Source organism: Trichechus manatus, unplaced genomic scaffold (assembly GCF_000243295.1).
Source record: "Trichechus manatus latirostris isolate Lorelei unplaced genomic scaffold, TriManLat1.0 scaffold00052, whole genome shotgun sequence".
Lineage (NCBI taxonomy): Eukaryota > Metazoa > Chordata > Mammalia > Sirenia > Trichechidae > Trichechus > Trichechus manatus.
Window position 1 is genome coordinate 7,454,454 of NW_004443988.1, and position 17,322 is coordinate 7,471,775.

The 17,322-nt window shown below is 50.8% G+C and overlaps 2 protein-coding genes across 2 annotated transcripts; one reads left to right on the forward strand and one right to left on the reverse strand.

Moving 5' to 3' along the window:
* Positions 1 to 1,063: 1,063 nt before the first annotated feature.
* On the reverse strand, positions 1,064 to 12,510 carry SLC5A6 (solute carrier family 5 member 6). The gene is made up of 17 exons (XM_004377611.2): positions 12,487 to 12,510; positions 12,035 to 12,101; positions 8,374 to 9,826; positions 8,060 to 8,125; positions 7,672 to 7,723; positions 7,199 to 7,266; positions 6,703 to 6,857; positions 6,190 to 6,330; positions 5,874 to 6,003; positions 5,233 to 5,321; positions 4,682 to 4,794; positions 4,257 to 4,324; positions 3,801 to 3,887; positions 3,464 to 3,645; positions 3,183 to 3,286; positions 2,826 to 2,941; positions 1,064 to 2,402 (listed from the first exon to the last, which is right to left on the reverse strand). The coding sequence occupies exons 3-17, from the start codon at positions 8,770 to 8,772 to the stop codon at positions 2,262 to 2,264; spliced, it is 1,911 nt and encodes a 636-aa protein (XP_004377668.2). The 5' UTR covers positions 8,773 to 9,826; positions 12,035 to 12,101; positions 12,487 to 12,510; the 3' UTR covers positions 1,064 to 2,261.
* Positions 12,511 to 12,894: 384 nt separating this feature from the next.
* ATRAID (all-trans retinoic acid induced differentiation factor) lies at positions 12,895 to 17,196 on the forward strand. The gene is made up of 7 exons (XM_004377612.2): positions 12,895 to 13,054; positions 13,746 to 13,864; positions 15,722 to 15,793; positions 16,001 to 16,072; positions 16,167 to 16,288; positions 16,564 to 16,661; positions 16,881 to 17,196. Exons 1-7 carry the CDS (start codon positions 12,956 to 12,958, stop codon positions 16,983 to 16,985), a joined length of 687 nt encoding a protein of 228 aa, XP_004377669.1. The 5' UTR covers positions 12,895 to 12,955; the 3' UTR covers positions 16,986 to 17,196.
* The last annotated feature ends 126 nt before the right edge of the window (positions 17,197 to 17,322 follow it).

Consider the following 17,322-nt stretch of genomic DNA (forward strand, 5'->3'; position numbering starts at 1 on the left):
CCCAAGGCTGATTGCTATGAGGGGGTGGTCAGACAAATCACTTGCTTGCTTGAAAATTCAACTCATAGCAATCAGCCTTGGGCTGTTGATCTTGATTCTCCTTCTCCCTTGTGAAGAGGTCAGACACCACCCTCACAGGCCATTTTTACAGCTGGCACCAGGAGTAGGATTCATTGCAATGGCTCCAGACTCATGGAAGCATGGGACTTTATAAGAGAAAGAGCGAAGGGGCATTGGAAATGAAACTTTGATTCTTAGATGGTTCCTTTGGTTGTTGTTATCTGTAATGGCTGAAAGTTAAGAAATGTTATGCTGCAGCTAAGGAAGAAAAGCCTCCTCTTGAGTGGCTCGGGGCAAGGGCCAGGCCTGTTAAAAGGGATGATTGATAGGCCAGGGACATCTGGTTCCACCCACCCAGAGGCCTGAGGCCATATGCATATGAATGGGGAAATAGTCAAAGGGTGAAGATGAAACTGGAATGTTTTTTAAAAAGGGTATCATTCTCCCTCCCCATTGTCCCTGGGGTGCCTCCCAGACACATCTAAGAGGTGGTAGCTTTAGCGGACATGTCTCCGCTCAGAGTAACTTTCCAGGCGTGGAGAAGCTCACAACCAGCTACCTGAAGGCCCTACCGAGAAAGAATTTTATAATGAAATCCAGAGGGTCACGGACTAGAAAGAAAATCAGGAAGACAGGTTTAAGGCCCAGTAGGAGTGGTCTTAGGAGCCACCATTGCCAACACAAGCACAGAGGAGGTTCTGGGCAGGCTGGGGGGTCTGGGTTCTGGCATGATGAGCTGCTGTTCCACCACAGGGCTGGCCAGGGCAGCAGGAGAAATGGGGCTGAAGGGGTGACTCAGCTAGGGGTGGAGATAGAAAAGGAGAAACAGAATGACCCAGGCCCATGCTGCATGGGATGTGGGAGGGCAGCTGGACTGTGGCTGGGAGCCATAAGATCTTCACCAGTACCAAACCCATAGATCTTCCTGGAACCAAGCATCTGCTGAGGGACCCTGGAGAGCTTGTCCAGAGCTGCTTCTTGGGCAACTAGAGAATCTGAGCACAGTGTTCCTCACAAGATCATAAGTCTACCTCAAATGTCCTGTTAGCAGCATTCTTCCCCCAGCCCCCAAACCGAAAATCTCAGAGCAGTAGGAAATGTCTTGGCAAGGACACAAGGGGCCTAACAGGACAGACTGAGCCACAGGGGATAGGAAGGGAGAATCAGTGAGAGTGTGCATCTGCATCCCAGTAAACAGAATGCTGCCCCTGAAGAAATGCTAGGTCTCAGATTTGAAACCACAATGAACCAGAACCGGTCCCTTCTCAGCTGAGGAAGAACATCTGTTCACCATGAGAGAGCTCTTTATCTTGTCGAAGGGATGGCGTTGGTGGACAAGAGCAGTTGGAGACAGTATAGGAGCCCAGATTATAGGTCCAATGGTAGTTTTTATTCCCTAGGAACAAAGATATGAGGTGAAGAAACTCCAAAAGGAAATAGAAGCACAGAAGACACTAGGTGGCACGGCTCAGAAGTCAGAGGAACAGCTGCTCCAGTGGGCCTGGCAATGGCACTAGTTTCCTTGGATCAACAGTGGAGGGTGGGGGTAGTGATGTGGAAAACTTCCCTACTTTCCAGAAAGGAGAGAAACATTTCTATTCTGAGGCCTCCCAGGGGCACCAAAGCCTTCCCTCTCAAGAATAGAGGTCAGCAGAGAAGGATGAGAGAGACTGGGGTGTCACAAACAACCTGAGGGTAGTCACAGGAACCCCTTGTGGCTGACGGATTCTGTGCTTAGACGGGATTGCAAGGGAAGCAATAGCTGGCCAAGAAAACTACAGCGTTATGGTACAGGTGATCAATCTTGCCAAACTGGGCCCTAGGGCAGTCACAACCAGAAACGCTGTTTCTATTCACTTCAGAGGATCTTGGCCATGTTGAATTAGAAGGCATTGTCATATTCCCAGAGGATTACCTTCTATCCCCTTTTCTGGCACAATCCTGCCCCCTGAAAGCCTAGTCCTCTAGAGGGCAGGTTTGTGAGTGAAAAGGAAAAACCCTGCCTGATCCTCACATCCCCATGACGGGACAACTTCTACTACAGGTTAGAGCCTTTAAAAACAAGGACCCTTGGTGTGGGCTAGGTCCTCCACATCCTTAACCATCCTGCAGAACATATCAAGTGAATCATCCTTGTACTATGGGGTAGCCTCTGGCTGCTGCCTGGCTGAGTGTGGAGAGGCTTGGGTCCTGATTCCAGATCACAGTGAGGTCTCCTGCAGGGTAAAGGTGGGGCTGCTGCCCTTGTGGGATGACCTGTCCTCTTCTTTCTTGTCTCCGCTGCCCCACAGTATACCATTACTCGTCTTCTCTGAGAACACAGCGGTGTCTGTGGGGAGGTCCTGGGGAACACACAGACTAAGGGGAGTGGGCTGAAGTGAATATGAGGCAAAGGAGCAGTGAAAGAGCTAATGCAGAGAAGGAGGAAAGACTCTGCTGGGATTCTTGCTAGATGGGAAATCAGCAAGGCCAGGAGGAGGAGGGAGTGAGCAGGGGTGGGGTGTGGAGAAACGAGGAGCAAAGCACAAGGCAAGGGGAGAGCAAGACTGTGGGATGAAGGTGCAGCGGTCAGCACTCTGGGCTCCTCTCTGGGCCTGAGAGCCTTCTCCCACAAGCCAGAGCTCCGTGTGGAAGAAGCTGGGGCAGCTGCACATGTCCATGCTTAGGGAAGAAATGAGGGGGGAGAAGGGAGGGAAACTGGAAGGTCAGGCAGCAATTTGTGGAGAAGGGATAGGAAAGGATAACGTGGACAACACAGGCACTACCTGGCTATAGCTTTTGCAGGGAAGTTGCTTCTGCCAGGACAAGGGCAGGAGAGCAAGGAGCTTTGGCAACACGGGGTAAATGGTCCGAGGGTTCAGGGTCCGACCCCGCATGCCCCCTAAAGGCAAAGGTGCTTCTGAGTCTCCTACTGGGTGGTTAGTCCATACCCAGCAAGCCCTCTGTCTTCCAGGGCTCACAGTTCTCAAGTCCCCGGCCCACCTCCTCAAACTCAGCCAACAATATTCACTGCTACAAACAGCCAAGTGCTAGAAGGGCAGGGTCTCATCCAGACTCCAGGCTGCCTGAGCCCTCCCTCAGCCCCTCATTGCTTCTCTGGGCCCCTGTCCCACACTCCTCACCAGTGAGCAGACTGACAATCAGGCCCACCACGATGACTGTGGTCGAGTTGTGGGCGCTGTACCACATGTAAGACAGGGAATAGAGTCGCAGAAGCCCTGTAGGCCTGGGGGAACAGAGAAGTAAGGACAAGTACCTGGCTCCATCCACCTACAGGGGCCCAGGGTCCTAGGACTCAACACCCACACTTCCCTGAGGCCTCTGGTGGCCCATCCCTTGGCCAGGCTCCTGGGCAACCCCTCAGAAATGACACTCCTCCTAAGAAGAAAGTAAGCCCACTTACTTGGAGAGGGTGGTCAAGGGCATCAGTGTGGTCATGGTGACGGCAGTCAGATTGCTGGGCAAGGAGAAGCTGGACCCATTAGAGGGAGAGGATGCCACGCTGGAGCCCATGCTGGACACTATGCTCCCAATGCCGATCCAGAAGGCCATGATGAGTCCAGCTACCAGGCCCACTATGGCTCCCTGCCCAGAGACATGTCACAAGGCTAGCCCTCAGTTGTCCCCACCTCCCTACCGTCAAACCTTCACACCAGACCCAGCACTCATGGTGAGCCCTGCCAAGCCCCTCCCCCAGGACATCCCCCTCCATAAGACCACTGAGCCGATGGGTCACTCACAGGGGGGTTGGCACAAGGAAAGAACATCCCAAGGCAGAAGAGTCCCAGCAGTGGCCCCCCAACCATGCCAAAGATGCTGAATGCTGCCTGGGGGAGAACACACAGGCTCAGAGACCCCCAGTCCGTTGACGGAGAGCACAGCCACCCGCCACTGCCACAGAGCCTCGCTTGTCAGATCTGTCCTTCCACCTGGAGCAATCAGAACTCAGGATTCCAGAGGGCAGGAATGGTTATTGGCATGGTTCCCCTCTTAGATCTCTGAGCTAACAATGTCCAGGAACGACACTGGGGCTTTTGGCTACTTGAGAGTCTGTTCCGTAGTTAAAACTGGTCCATCAAAGGAGAATTTCTGACACCTGTCCCTGTCTTTCCCCTCAAAATAGCTGTCTTCTCAATTGCCTATTTCAGTCCATTCCTTTCCCCTCCTAACTGCCTTCTTCCCTCCGTAGTCATTACCTGCAGCACAGGTCCCATCTGGGAGGAAATATAGGCCATTCCCAGACAAAGCAGTCCATAGCCAAAGGCTGAGGAAAAAGGAAAAGGAAACAATAAGCAGGTATGAATTTACACAATAAAAAAGGGGAAAAAAGTAGAGCCACACTTCTTCCCCAGCCAAACCACCACCCCTGTGCCCCTGGAGGCAGAGGGCATATTACCTCATGTCCCAGCTCCAGGCCCCTCCCACCCGTGATGTCTATGGGAAACGCTCTGAGATGTAAACAACCGTGGGGTGAAGGTTGTACGCTTTATCAGTTAAGGGCTGAGCCCAGCATGAAGCAGGCGCTTTAAGACAGACTGAAGCCAGCAGCCATAGAGTGTCAGGTGGTAACCAGGATTCTTAGGAAGAACAAGACTGAAGGAATGAGGAAATACAATCTCACCAATGATTTTGGAAAGCCTAGTGGCCCAGGCTTCAGAGTACTCAGGGAACCAGGGTCGAATCAGATCTTCCATTGTAACAGTTGCCAGTGAATTAAAAGCTGAAGATATGGTGCTAGAAAGGAAGAAGAGAATGTCAAGCTGTCCTGACTCTGGCAGCTGAGAAAGGCAACACTAGGAAGAAACTCTAGCTCCTTTTGAGGGATTAGCACCCTAAAGGTGAGAGAGATGACACGTGCAGCAACAAAAACCATCCTCAGGTGACAGCCAAGGCTACTTCAGAGGAGGCCTGGGAGGCAAGGCCACTGTCCTTTTCTGTCTGTGGGTATAGAATTTAAGTACATCGATTCCAGGTATTGTAAAAGAAGCATTCCTAACCAAAAAGGGGGCATCTCCTGGGACAGGTTGTGCTGTCCTGCACAGATCAGCTGTCCCGTCATCTGCTGATGGGATGGGCACAATGAGACACTCAGAGGGATCGCCTCCTCCCCCGTCACTTTGTACCAAGCAGGGGTCAGTTTCACAAGCCTGAGAGAAAGGGCCAAACAGGTACCTGAGGGAGCCACTGAAGAGGCAGGCAATAAAGAGTCCAGGCAGGCCCGGCAGGCCTTTCAGGACATCCATTACGAAGTACAGGACGAACTACAAGCAGAGCAGAGGTGCACAGCTCTCCTGAGAGAGGATCCCTTCCCAGGGCAAGACGCTATGGAGACGGTGACCAGGAAGGGATGCCAGCCACTGAGGCATCTCTGCTGACCTGAGTGACCCCACAGGAAGTGGACAGAAAATGGGCCCTGGGAGAGAACGAAGCAGTTCACATCCACATCCCAGCTCAGCCCAACTAGTAGTGTGGCTGAGCAGGCGGGTACATCAGTGAGCCCATGTTCTCCTCAGTGAAAAGAGGCTGTTGGGAGGCTAGACGACACCAGGTGTGTGAGAGCTCCCAGCAAGCTGGCTCATGGTGGGCAGTCACTAAAGGTAGGTCCCCACCCCCAGCAGGGTGAGCACTGTGAACAGGTGATGCTGCAGCTGCGTTTCTCACCTGCTAGATTCACAGAATCTCAGAATGGGAAGGGACTTTAGATCCATTTCTTGTCCAGGCACAGAGTCCTTTCTGCAGCCATCCAGACACTCCCCGTGGGGCCTGGACTGGCCCCTCATGGGCATAGAAGGGGGCCCGGGAGGCCTTCTCACCTGGTCAGGGGCTGCTTGGGTCTGCTGGGTGCTCATGGGATACTCCTGGTAATAGGTGAACATGACCAGGCCAATGAGGCAGCCCATGCAGAGGGTCACCTGCTGGCAGGGGAACACCGCATAGCAGGAGCTGCAGGAGAGGCCAGTGCCAAGGGGAGACGTGGGGTGAGCAGACACCCCCAGGTACTCCCAGAAAGGGGGCCATGTGCTGACCCCAGTGGGTGTGTGTGTATCCCGCCCCCACCCCAGCCACCTGGAGGAACCGGGCCCCCCCTCCCCAGCCTTTGCTCCCCTGCCGTCCTGTCCCTGCACTCACAGCACTGCAGCCTTCTCCGTGCGGGAGCTGAGGTAGCGCTGCACCTGAGCCTGGTTCACCCCGTATAAAGAGAGCATCATGAAGACGCCCCCGAAGGCCAGGGTCCAGAAGGTGTGCCGCATGAAAGGGTCAGGATCTAGCCTGCAACAGACGTCACCCAGGCACTGTGCCATGGTCTCAGAGACAGGCCCAGCCCTCCCTGCCCTCCTGGCAACAGAGGGCAGAGCAGAGACACCAGCGCTAGGACCAAAGGGGACAGTGCAGCGAGTTGGGGGCAGTGGTCCCACTTCTCCAACCCACAGATCCACCCTGGGTAATCAACACATCCTCACCCTCAACCCTAGCCTGGCACCTAGGATCACAATCCCCCTGCAGCACCAGCTTCCTGCCCGTCTCAGTGCCCCATCCGAGGCTGTGACAGCTTGCTCTCTGCTCACTGTAGCCCTGAGATCAGGCCAGGGTGGGCTCAGCTCCAGGCACTGCAGACCCCACTCAGGCCAGGGGTGTACTTACTCGATCCCAGAGATGCGGCCATGCTGGGAAGCCACCTCCCACACATGCCCCAAACCGCCCACCTTAGCTGAGCCCACGATGATAACTGCCAGCTGCCCTAGGAACATGACCAGTGTCTGGAACACATCTGTCCAGATGACGGCCTTCAGCCCACCCTGCAGAGAAAAGATAGCACAGCTGCCCAGATGTCATTTGAGCCATCCACTAATGAGGACACCGATCCACTAGTGAGGATACTATGCTGGCTTCTGGGGGCATAATTGCTAAGACCCTGGTGAAACCATTCCCATCCCACCCCCTACCTATCCAACAATCTCACCTCATCCCAACTACCTTCTCATGCCATCCCATCTCCTATATCTCATCTCATCCCACACCTAGAATTCCATCCTATCTTCTCACTCTCCTTCTTAGCTCATCCTTCTTCTTCCTTCTCCTCCCATCTCTCCTCATTTCACTTCATCTCCTCCCATCCCCTGGGGATGACTACACTTACCAGAGCAGTATAGACAGCACAGACAATGCCTAGGGTCAGCACTGACAGCCACAGATCAAAGCCAGTCACTGTAAGCAAATAAAAGTCATGTTCATACTTCTGGAAGAGTTTCCCAGTGGGGAAGGCAGAGACGCTCTGATACGGACAGTCACGTCTTAGAGATGAAGCGTGAAGACAATGATCATTAAAGATGAAATAAATCATTCACCACAACGGAAAAAATGTCTGCAGAGCTCTACTAACAGGTGTTGATTAACCAATTCCCATGAGGCAGAGTAATGTTTGATTACCTTTCAAGTGCAGTGAACTAAGCCTGCTTCTTCCTCTGGGAGAGGCCAGTCCAAGGGCCCATGCAGAGAAATAATCCCCTTGTCAAGGCCAGATTCTTTCCTGCAAACTCTCCCCTACCTGCCCCTCCCTAAGGAGTTTACACAGGCCAACATGGCTGGAAGCCAGGGGCAGTGACTCCTCACCTGCATTGAGGGCCAGTGATGGTGCATAGAGCACAATCCCCATGTAGATCACCTGTTGGGTGTGAAACGGGAATGTGAGGGGGACAGGAAATGAGGGTAAGGAGATAGAGAAAAGACAGACTTTAGCTTCAACATCCCAATGGCTTCCCCTCACCTAAGCTCAGTCCCTGACCTCACCTGCTCCCCAAATTTAGGCTTGCTCTCACCACAGTACCTGTGCTAGGATGGGATAGCAGGATGTATCTGGCAGCTTTAGTGACAATGATCCCCAGCAAGAATTTCAATACTGCCAGTCTGAAAACAGGGAAGGCCCCAAGTGCCTCAGCATGCCTAAGTCCAGGTGCTCCTACCATGTCTCTGGCTCAATTTTTCTTCTCCTTCCACTTACCATCTGCAAGATGAAGGTCACGGTTCCACAAACCCGCACTGCTTTATTGAATCGGAGCTCCAGGTACTAGGCAAGAGTATACAGAAAAAAAAGTATTTCTCCCCATCTTATACCCATGATTCACACACAACTTCACTGAAGAGGCCCAGAAACATGAACTTCCAAATTCTATCCACTCTAGGCCCCACTCAGCACAGCACCCCCACCCCAACCTCACCGAGACCCAGGTTCCAGACTCATCATATGTACCCTGTTCCTCCTCTCCATCCCTGACCCTGGTGGCCCCACATGCTCCTCCCTTCCTCCCCACTCACCTCATAGGCACTGGTGAGATGCAGCCGGTAGAAGACAGGGATGAAGATGTGGGCAGGGATCAGCAGACCCAGGAAATAGGAGCAGCCCAGGAACCAATACTGGGTCCCAAATCGGTAGATTTCAGATGGCACACCCAGGAGAGCCACCGCTGACTGGAAGGTGGCCAGCAGGGACAGTGCCACAGGAAAGCAGCCCATCTTGCGGTCTGCCATCAGCAGCTGGCCGATGGTATGCCGGCCCCAGCCACGGAAGGCATGGTAGAGCCCAATGGCAAGGGAGAGAGCCAGCAGCAGGACAAATATCACATAGTCCACAGAGGAGAAGGTGGATGTGACCATGCTTGTGCCTGAGGTTGGGAGGAAGGGAGCTGAGGTGCTCACCGCTGCATTCATGTCCATACTGTGTCCCTGACCTGTAGTCACTGGCTGCTCATGGGCTCTGGGCTGCCACTTAGCTGGGCAGTGTCAGGCAGTGGCTACAGCTTGGCACCCAGCCAGTCTCACAGTCTTCCTCCTTTACCGAATGACATTGTCCAGGGGGAAATGCAAAGGAATCAGCACCCAGTAAGGCCTGTCTTGCCTGCTATGCCACTCACCCTGGAGCCTTGTGCCCCACACCCGTCAGACACGGACTAGCCAGTTCAGTGGTAGCCCTTGAAAGTCTGGAAGTCCTGGTGTGGGTGTGCTAGGAGACAGTGGTGAGGAGGGAAGCAGAAGAGTGAGACAGTCAGGAGATAATAACTTGGCCAAAACCTTGGGTGTGCAGAACTGTGAACCTTCTCAGGTCTCCACCCCAGTAATGAAAGAAAAATCAACTCTGGGTCAAGTTTCTTCCCAGAAGAACTCCCTGGCCCCACTTACAGGCCCAGACCCAGTTATCACAATTCACTAAGCCAAGAGCCCAGCCTGGCGCCACAGACCAGCAGGGCAAAAGAAATGGAGATTAGCATCAGTATGGCTTCCCCCATTTCCCCTGACCTCAGCACCCACCTCCTGTTATCCCCAGTGTCACCCTTCCTAACAGCATCCATTCTCAGTACTGATCACCAGTAGGACTGTCTCCACAGCAGGCCCAAATGCCATTCTAGGCATCCCCAGGCCAACACCTCCATCCTCCTCAACATTCTCCCCAACACCACTAGGTAAGCCCTGCCACCCACCTCTCAGCCCCTCTACCTGTTACAACACAGCCAACAGCAGATCCGGGAAGGGTAAGAGGGTTTAAAAGTGAGATGCAAGGGAGGGTCACATGCTGGAGCCAAGGGTTCAGAGTCAGGATTACAGGGCCACCTTGGCAAGAAGCAAACCAGCCAGGGCCAGTGGTCCTACCCTGCTGTGAGCAAACACCTACCTGGAGAAGCAATCCCTGTTCTGAGGCAGGGCCGCCTGGAAGAGCTGTGTCTGAAGCTGGGCAGAGGCTGAGGGTCTGACTCTGTAAACAGCTAAGGTGAGACTGGGAATTGGGGGAGGGATGAAGTTCAGCACCTCCTTGTATCGGCCCCTTCAGGGAACCAATCCCTAAGATCCAAATGGCCCTATCATGGGAGCCAGGACCCTATGGGCCCCAACCCAGCTCAGCCCTAGAAGCTCCAGAATGGGAAGCAGGGAGCTCACCTTCAGCAACATTCCTAAAAGGATTAGACTTTTGCCATAAGTCACACTTGGCCATCTGTGTACTGGAGTTAGAAAAGGAGGAGCTGAGAGAAGTCAGGAAAGTTGCTTTCTGACTCCTGCACAAGAAATACTCATGCTCAGAGAACACTCCACTCCTCTCAGAAGAATAAGCACAGCGCTGTATTTCAAGACTTAAGAGGATTCTTCAGTGATCACTATTACAACCCTCTCTTTCTACAAAGAAACCGAGTCACAGACAGTTCAAGTGGCCTTTCTGAAAACACAGCCAATTATTATGAGAGGCTAAATCAGAACCCAGGCCTAGTGATTCCCTAGTCATCCTGTTTTCTATTCATACCATGTTGTCTTTAGAGGCAATCCCCAGGGTTACTTACTGGTATGGGGGAAAAATACCAGAGATTGCCATGCAGTTAGGCAGTCTAACATGGCGACAGTTAACATTTTTGAACACCTGCCACGTAACCCAGCAATGTGCTAAGTGTTTCATAAACATTAACAGTAATAATAAATAACGAAGTAATGATAGCCAGCATTTTCAAAGCAGTTTTATATCAAGCAATTTATACAAACACTCTAATTCTCACCAGGAAAACAAGGTTTAGAGCAGTTAAATAGCTTGATCAAGATTATATAGCATGATATAAAACAAGGAAAAAAAGGGCTGTCTGCACTTAACAGAGATCCTGTCTTCACCACCCCCAGAACCAACAAGCAGCAGACTGTTAATCACAGTCATTCATGGAATAGAGCTTAGATTTCAACTAAGCTAGAGACTACTTGTGCTCTTGCCCATGAGACGAAAGATCAGCCTGGCTCTCTTCTGCCTCTCCCACACTGCGCTCTTGGCCAGATGTTATCTGGTTGGCAAGATATGGCCTCACGCAGACCAAACCTGAACTCTGAACTTCCTGAAGCCCAAGAAGAGAGGAAATAAGAGATGGCAATTCTTGGGATCATATGTTCTGCAGAGTCACAGATGCCAGTCCCCCAGAACAATGTTCCCAAAAGGCCACTCTGGTTCAACATAAAGATGCCCTGGGCCTTTGAACAATGCAGTATCTTGAGTTTTCTCCCTCCTCTTTGGCAAATTGTTACTGCTATGACAGGGGTGATGGGAACTGCAATACGGGACAGTAAGAGGAGAAACAACGTCTGCTATGTGCTACGTGTAAATAAGTGTTAGTGGTATGGTGTTAGTGGCAGGTGGTTAGTAAAAAGAAGAAAGGTCCCAGCACAGACTGCGGGTACACAAAGCCCAAAAGTGGAGAAACTCTACAGCTGAGGTAAAATGGCAGGGATTCCTGACGAATTTATTGACATGAGGTGCGAGAAGGCTTCCAGATTGCTAAAGACAGAGCCAGTAAAGAGAGGCAAAGCCTGACCCGGTAACAAAGCCTTCATTAGGCATGATTCTAAGAATAAGGCAGTGCTTTCTAAAAACTCTACTGACCCAAACCCCATGGACTTGCATCTTTCTGAGAGAATAGGAGCCAAAGGTAAGAGCTGAGTTGTTCTACTAAAACCGTAATACACCAGGGCGCAAACAGCAGGCTGTGGGAGACCCCTTTTAAAAACCCTAACACATACACAGGGAAGAGAATCTTTCTCTGCTCTCCCTTTCCCAGCCCCTCACCTTAGTCATACTCTGCACTGGATTGCTTTGACTCCTACAAAAGGCAAAGGGACCATGGCAGGATCAACTGTCCCAAAAAGTTTCCTTCAAAATCTGTCTTTGTGCCTAAAATTCCTCAAGCTCTAAAAGGCTTTAGCGTCCTCATTAAAATGCTAATAAACTATTAACGCCTTAGAAATATCCTTCGTGGAGATATCAGATATCTTGGGGTATATGGAAGAAGCCAGAGACCCTGAAAGAAGCCGGGCCAGCTGCTCAAAATGAGCTTTAGTTAGCTTTGATGAGCTTTCAGCAGGCTGGGACGAAACCAACACTCCGTCCCTGCGGGAGCCGGGCAAGCCCAGAACATCCTGGGGCAGCGCTCGCCTTCCCCTTACCTCCCCTTCCCCTTACCTCTGTGGCTCAGCCAGGGCTAAAAAGGTCCTTACATTCTTCCTGGGATCACCACTGCTCACTTTTTCTGGGAAGGCAACGGCAGGTGAGGAGTTAGGGCAGCATGTATTCCGCCCCCACCTCCTCCCCGCCAGGGCTTCGGGACGCCGCACGGTCTTAGGAATGAGGTGAAAGGGACTGGGTGCCCGGGGCGCCCTCAGGCTCATCTCTTCCTGCCTGGAGTTCCCCTTCGTTCCTCTCGCCTCCATCACCCTTACTCTCTCTCTTTCCTTGCTTCCCTCCTTCTCTCTACAAGCGAGTTGCAGAGACGACCACCTTCCCGCTGGTCCCTCAGACCTTCGCGAGCCCCCACGCGGAGGCCAGCTCGCTCCGCCCCCCTCTGCCGCCCGGCACCAGCCCAGCCGCGGCTCTCCGAAGCGTCTGCGCACCCGCCCGCCCGCCAGCCAGCCCACCTAGCTGGTCTCCACACGTGGGTCTGGCAATCGCGAGAGAGCCAGGCCCGCAGCGAGGGCGCCAGCTGACATCAGGCCCCGCCCGCTACCCGCCCCGGCCGCCATGTTTACTGAGGGCGGATGGAGCGGCCTGGAGCCTCTGCAGAGACGCGACGTTGGCGTCCAGGCGCGGGGAACGCAGGACTGAGGAAGCCTGCAGTCGGCTAAAAGCAGCCGAGCGGCAGGAGGCGGGGGGTGGGGTGCTTTGCTAAAGGGGGAAAAAGAACAGGCGACAAGTTTTCCCGAGGACGAGGACTAGAGGCGCACGGAGAAGAATGCTGCCCCTGGCCAGCAGCAAGCAGCCCCAGCCCGCCCCGGGCGACTGGATCGGCAGGCTCGGCCCGCCCCGGGGTGAGGGCGTGACGCGCTGGGGGCGGGGCCATCGCGCGCAGGTGTTACGAGCTGCTGAGAAGGAGGAAGGCAGCGGAAAATGGCGCCTCGCGGGCCAGGCGGTCCTACGAGCTTGGTGCCCTGTGCTGCCGCCCTGCTCCTCGCTCTGGGCGTGGAAAGGGCTCTGGCGTTACCCGAGGTACCGAAGCAAGTTAGAGGTCGGACTGAAGCAGAGTTGCGGGCAAGCTGGTGTATCGCGCTCGCACGCCCTGCCCCAGCCGGCCCGCAGCTCCAATTTCGTCCCTGAGGCCTCTTCCTGACCCCGGCCGAAGTCCATCCGGGCCCCGCTCCGGAGTTCTCACGGCACGCGAGCCTCCAGGCGCCTCCGCCCTGCCTACCTTTAAAGACCTTTGAAATTTGACCTCCTCACTCCTTAATCTTTGAAGTTATTCTTTCAACAGACCAGTCTTCTGGCTCTTCTGTAAGCTGTGCGCGCACGAATGCCTTACTTCGTGCGGCGGCAGGACTGTACTTTCTGGAATGTTTGATGAGTTCATTGTGTACCTTCTTGACCTTTTACACCCGGTCAAACCGGAGCTGTCAGATTGAGAAGTCACTAGAGGGGGTATAATAAATATGTTCGAATAGTAATCTTCAAAGATGAAGGTCTTATCTGGGCAAGGGCTGGTACTGAAAGTCTCTGATGTGCTGCTTTGCCTCTAGGAAAAGAAAGGTATCCCCTGTCTAACCTGATAACAGGTAGGACACGAGCCGCTTCCCCGCCCTTTGTTGGAGGAAACCTGGAGAGGTGTACTGGCAGTTAACTCTTGATCGCCGTTCTTTGCTTAACTTTCCCTTCTGGGGTCCTAATAGGTTTCTCCCTTTTGCAGATATGCATCCAGTGTCCAGGGAGTGTGCAAAATTTGTCAGAAGTGGCTCTTTTTTGTAAGACCTCGAAGCTAACGTTGCATGCCCGCTGCTGCTTGGATCAGAAGGGCACCATCTTGGGGTGAGGGAGAAGACATCCCTGGATTGGGCGGGGCGGGGGCGGGTACGGGGGCTTCCAGAACAGAGTCTACGAGGCTTGCTAGATAGACTTTCGGCGTAAATGTTGATGCCTATTTTGGCGGCATCTAAACCATGATTCGTTCTCAGACTTTTAAATCTGTATCATTTTTCGCTAGGAAACAATCTTGTAGTTCTTTCTGCTTAAAGCTGAATAAAAATCATATTTTTACCTGTTAAAAAAAGAAAAAAAAAAAGCTCTGTTAATGCCTCATTTTAAAAGAGCTTTGTTGTTTTGTTTATTATCAAGATCTTTGTATTATTCACTGTGTGTCTCAACTTATCCTCCAAGACATTATGCCACTAATATGGTTTTCTTCCCCTTGTGATTAATTCATGTTTGTCTTTAAGGCAAATTCCTCTCACTGTCCCCTATGCTGGTTGGTTCCTCAGATTCACCCCTTGTTCGTCTGCTCTTCTCCCTGTACACTCTTTGGAGAATTCACGTATTCTTATGGCTTCAGCTGTAACTACCATGTAGGGGTCTCCCAAAAATAGTTCTCTTTTAGTGTCCTTTGACACCTCTCCACGCTCCAGGTACATACCGGTACTTCCAACTTGCAGTTAAAAACATTTCCTCTGGAATGCTTCACCTCCACTTCAAACTTGCCAAAAACCAAATTTTTCCATTATCATTCTCTGGCTTTAAGGCCATGTTTATAACTATCTATTGCCCTCTGGATACAGTTCAAGCCATGAATTAGACATTCGATATCTACCACGGACTGTTCCCAATCCACCTTTCCTACATTATTTCTAATTATTTGTCCAATCAAACCCTCCATAAGGGTCTGACTTCAGCCAGACTCACCTACTCACAAGGCATTCTACCTTTGTTTCTTTGTTGTTTTGGAGAGCCTCTCTGCTCACCTGGAATTGCCTTCTTCCCCCAAGTTAGGACATAGCCATCCTTCAATTTCAGCATCTTTTGTGAATGTTTCCCACTGTTAGATCTCAGAGTAATATTTTCTTTGACTTCCTCTAATCCTTAGTGTCCATACCACTCAAATTTATTTCTAGATTCTTTCTTTCATATTGTAATTTAACATTTATATTGTTTTTGTTTTTGGTGATTTTCTTGTTCCTCTGCTAAATTGTAAGCTACTTGAAGGCTAAGATACTGAGTTATGCTTTTTTCATATGTATATATTCTCCCAATGTTTTGCAATTGGTAGGCATACAGTAAATATTTGTAGAATAAAGGAAAGGACAGTGATAGATATTGAAGACAAAATAATTGCAGCATGGTCCTTAATGTCCAGGAGATTCAACCTGTGGTAGAAAATGCACTTGGAGGAAATTTTCGTTTATGTGATTTGCATCTCTTTTTTTGTTCCCATTTGAAAGTCCTTTGTGGATCTGAGAGTTATAATGCCATAATATGAGCTCCACTAATCTAGATAAGGAATAAATTTCTTCCAGTATGTGCACAGATATCAACTGACAGGGCATAGTACTTTTTAGAACTTTCTGCGAAGATGGAGATGTTCCATCCCTTTGCTGCCTGATACAGCAGCCACTAACCACATGCTAGTGTCTACCTAGCACTTGAAGTGTGGCCAGTGCATATGAAAGACTGAATTTTTAATTTAATTTTAATTAACTTAAATTTACATAGCTACATGTAGCTAGTGATGATTATATTGGATAATGCAGGATTCAACCATCTACCACAGCACCGTGTGGCTCACACAGCTGTGTTCAATTAATACTGATAAATGGGAGCCAGGTATCAAATACAAACTATGTCATGGATGAAGAAGAGAGGTACATAGTTACATTGATTACTTTGTTTCCTCAGGCTGGATCTCCAGAACTGTTCTCTGAAGGACCCTGGTCCAAAATTTTTTCAGGCACATACTGCTATCATCATGTAAGTGGTTAGGTCCCCTCCCTCCCAAAAAAGTGACTATGGCAAGGGGTTGATGGGAAGGTCTTTGGGGATGGACTCCTAAAAAGATGGATGAATATTAATGTCTAAATTTACGCTGGATGAGGGCTGGATTACCAGTCTAGGAAGAGGTATAAATGGAGATCGGGTGCTTTCCTGAGCAGAATGCTAACGGTGTATGCTTTGCAGAGACCTGCAAGCAAATCCCCTGAAGGATGACTTGGTTAACACCTTCCATGGCTTCACTCAGCTCCAGACTCTGTAAGTAAAGAGCATGAGGTTAGCGGAGAGGAGTAGTGCTGTGAGCTCAGCAATTTTGGATTGAACATATTATGACAACCTGTGTTGTCTTCAGGATACTGCCACAAAATGTAAGCTGTCCTGGAGGTATTAGTGCCTGGAATACTATCACCAGTTACTCAGACAACCAAACCTGCCAAGGGCAAAGGAACCTTTGCAATAGCACTGGAGACCCAGGTATGCTGGCTCATCTCTACCATTCCGGAAACTGCCGTTCCTCTCTTGTATTCACTTTAGATCAGAAAGACAGTAAAATTGCTTAGGTGCCTTTTGTTCGGAGTTCTGAGGCTGTAATTGCTTGGAAAGAAAAAGGTCTTAGAATATATTGTTATTGTTGTCTGTAATGATGTTTACTACTGATCGACAAAGGATTGAGAGAACCTAAATTGAAGCAGATATTTAAGAAATCTATCTGGTGAGATCTAGTGATGTTCTATATTTCTCTCTCCCAGAAATGTGTCCTGAGAATGGATCTTGTGCACCTGATGGTCCAGGTCTCTTGCAGTGTCTTTGTGCTGATGGTTTCCATGGCTACAAGTGCACGCGCCAGGTGAGGAATTAGGCCTTAGAGATAAGAGAAATGCGTAGAGCAGAAACCTGTCTCAAAGAAGAGCCACAAGACTGGAAGCTAATGCAAATCACCTGAGGGAGCAAAGCTATGAGAATGGCCCTGAATGAGGGAACAGGTGTACTAGGAGAGAACAAGGTGTTAGGGTATAGCCTTCAGTGTACTAATGCTCAATGAGATTTTTTGGACTGTGATTCACAGGGCTTGTTCTCACTAATTGTGTTCTTCGGGATTCTGGGATCCACCACGTTATCCATCTCCATTCTGCTGTGGGAGACCCAACGCCGAAAAGCCAAGGCTTCTTGAACCATGCGGGTCACCCTGGTGACCTAAAGGACGTCTGATCCATCTTAACCCAGCCTGGGAGCTCTGCTTTCTAGACAGGCATCATCAAGGCCAAGGCCGCCGTTGGAAGATGGAAAATGTCCCCATCCTCAAGTGTTGTGGACACTCTGCGGGACTGAAGAACTAGTACCAGTTCCCATTTGTGTTGTTGACTATAATAAACACTTTTTTTTCTTTTCTTGTTTTGTTTTTCTTTTAGGGAAAGTTGTCCTCCCTTTGTGTGTTTCTTGGTTGGGATGGGAGAGGCTGCTCTGGGGTAGTCAATGTAATCCGGTTTCCGCAGTCTTTGCAGAAGACG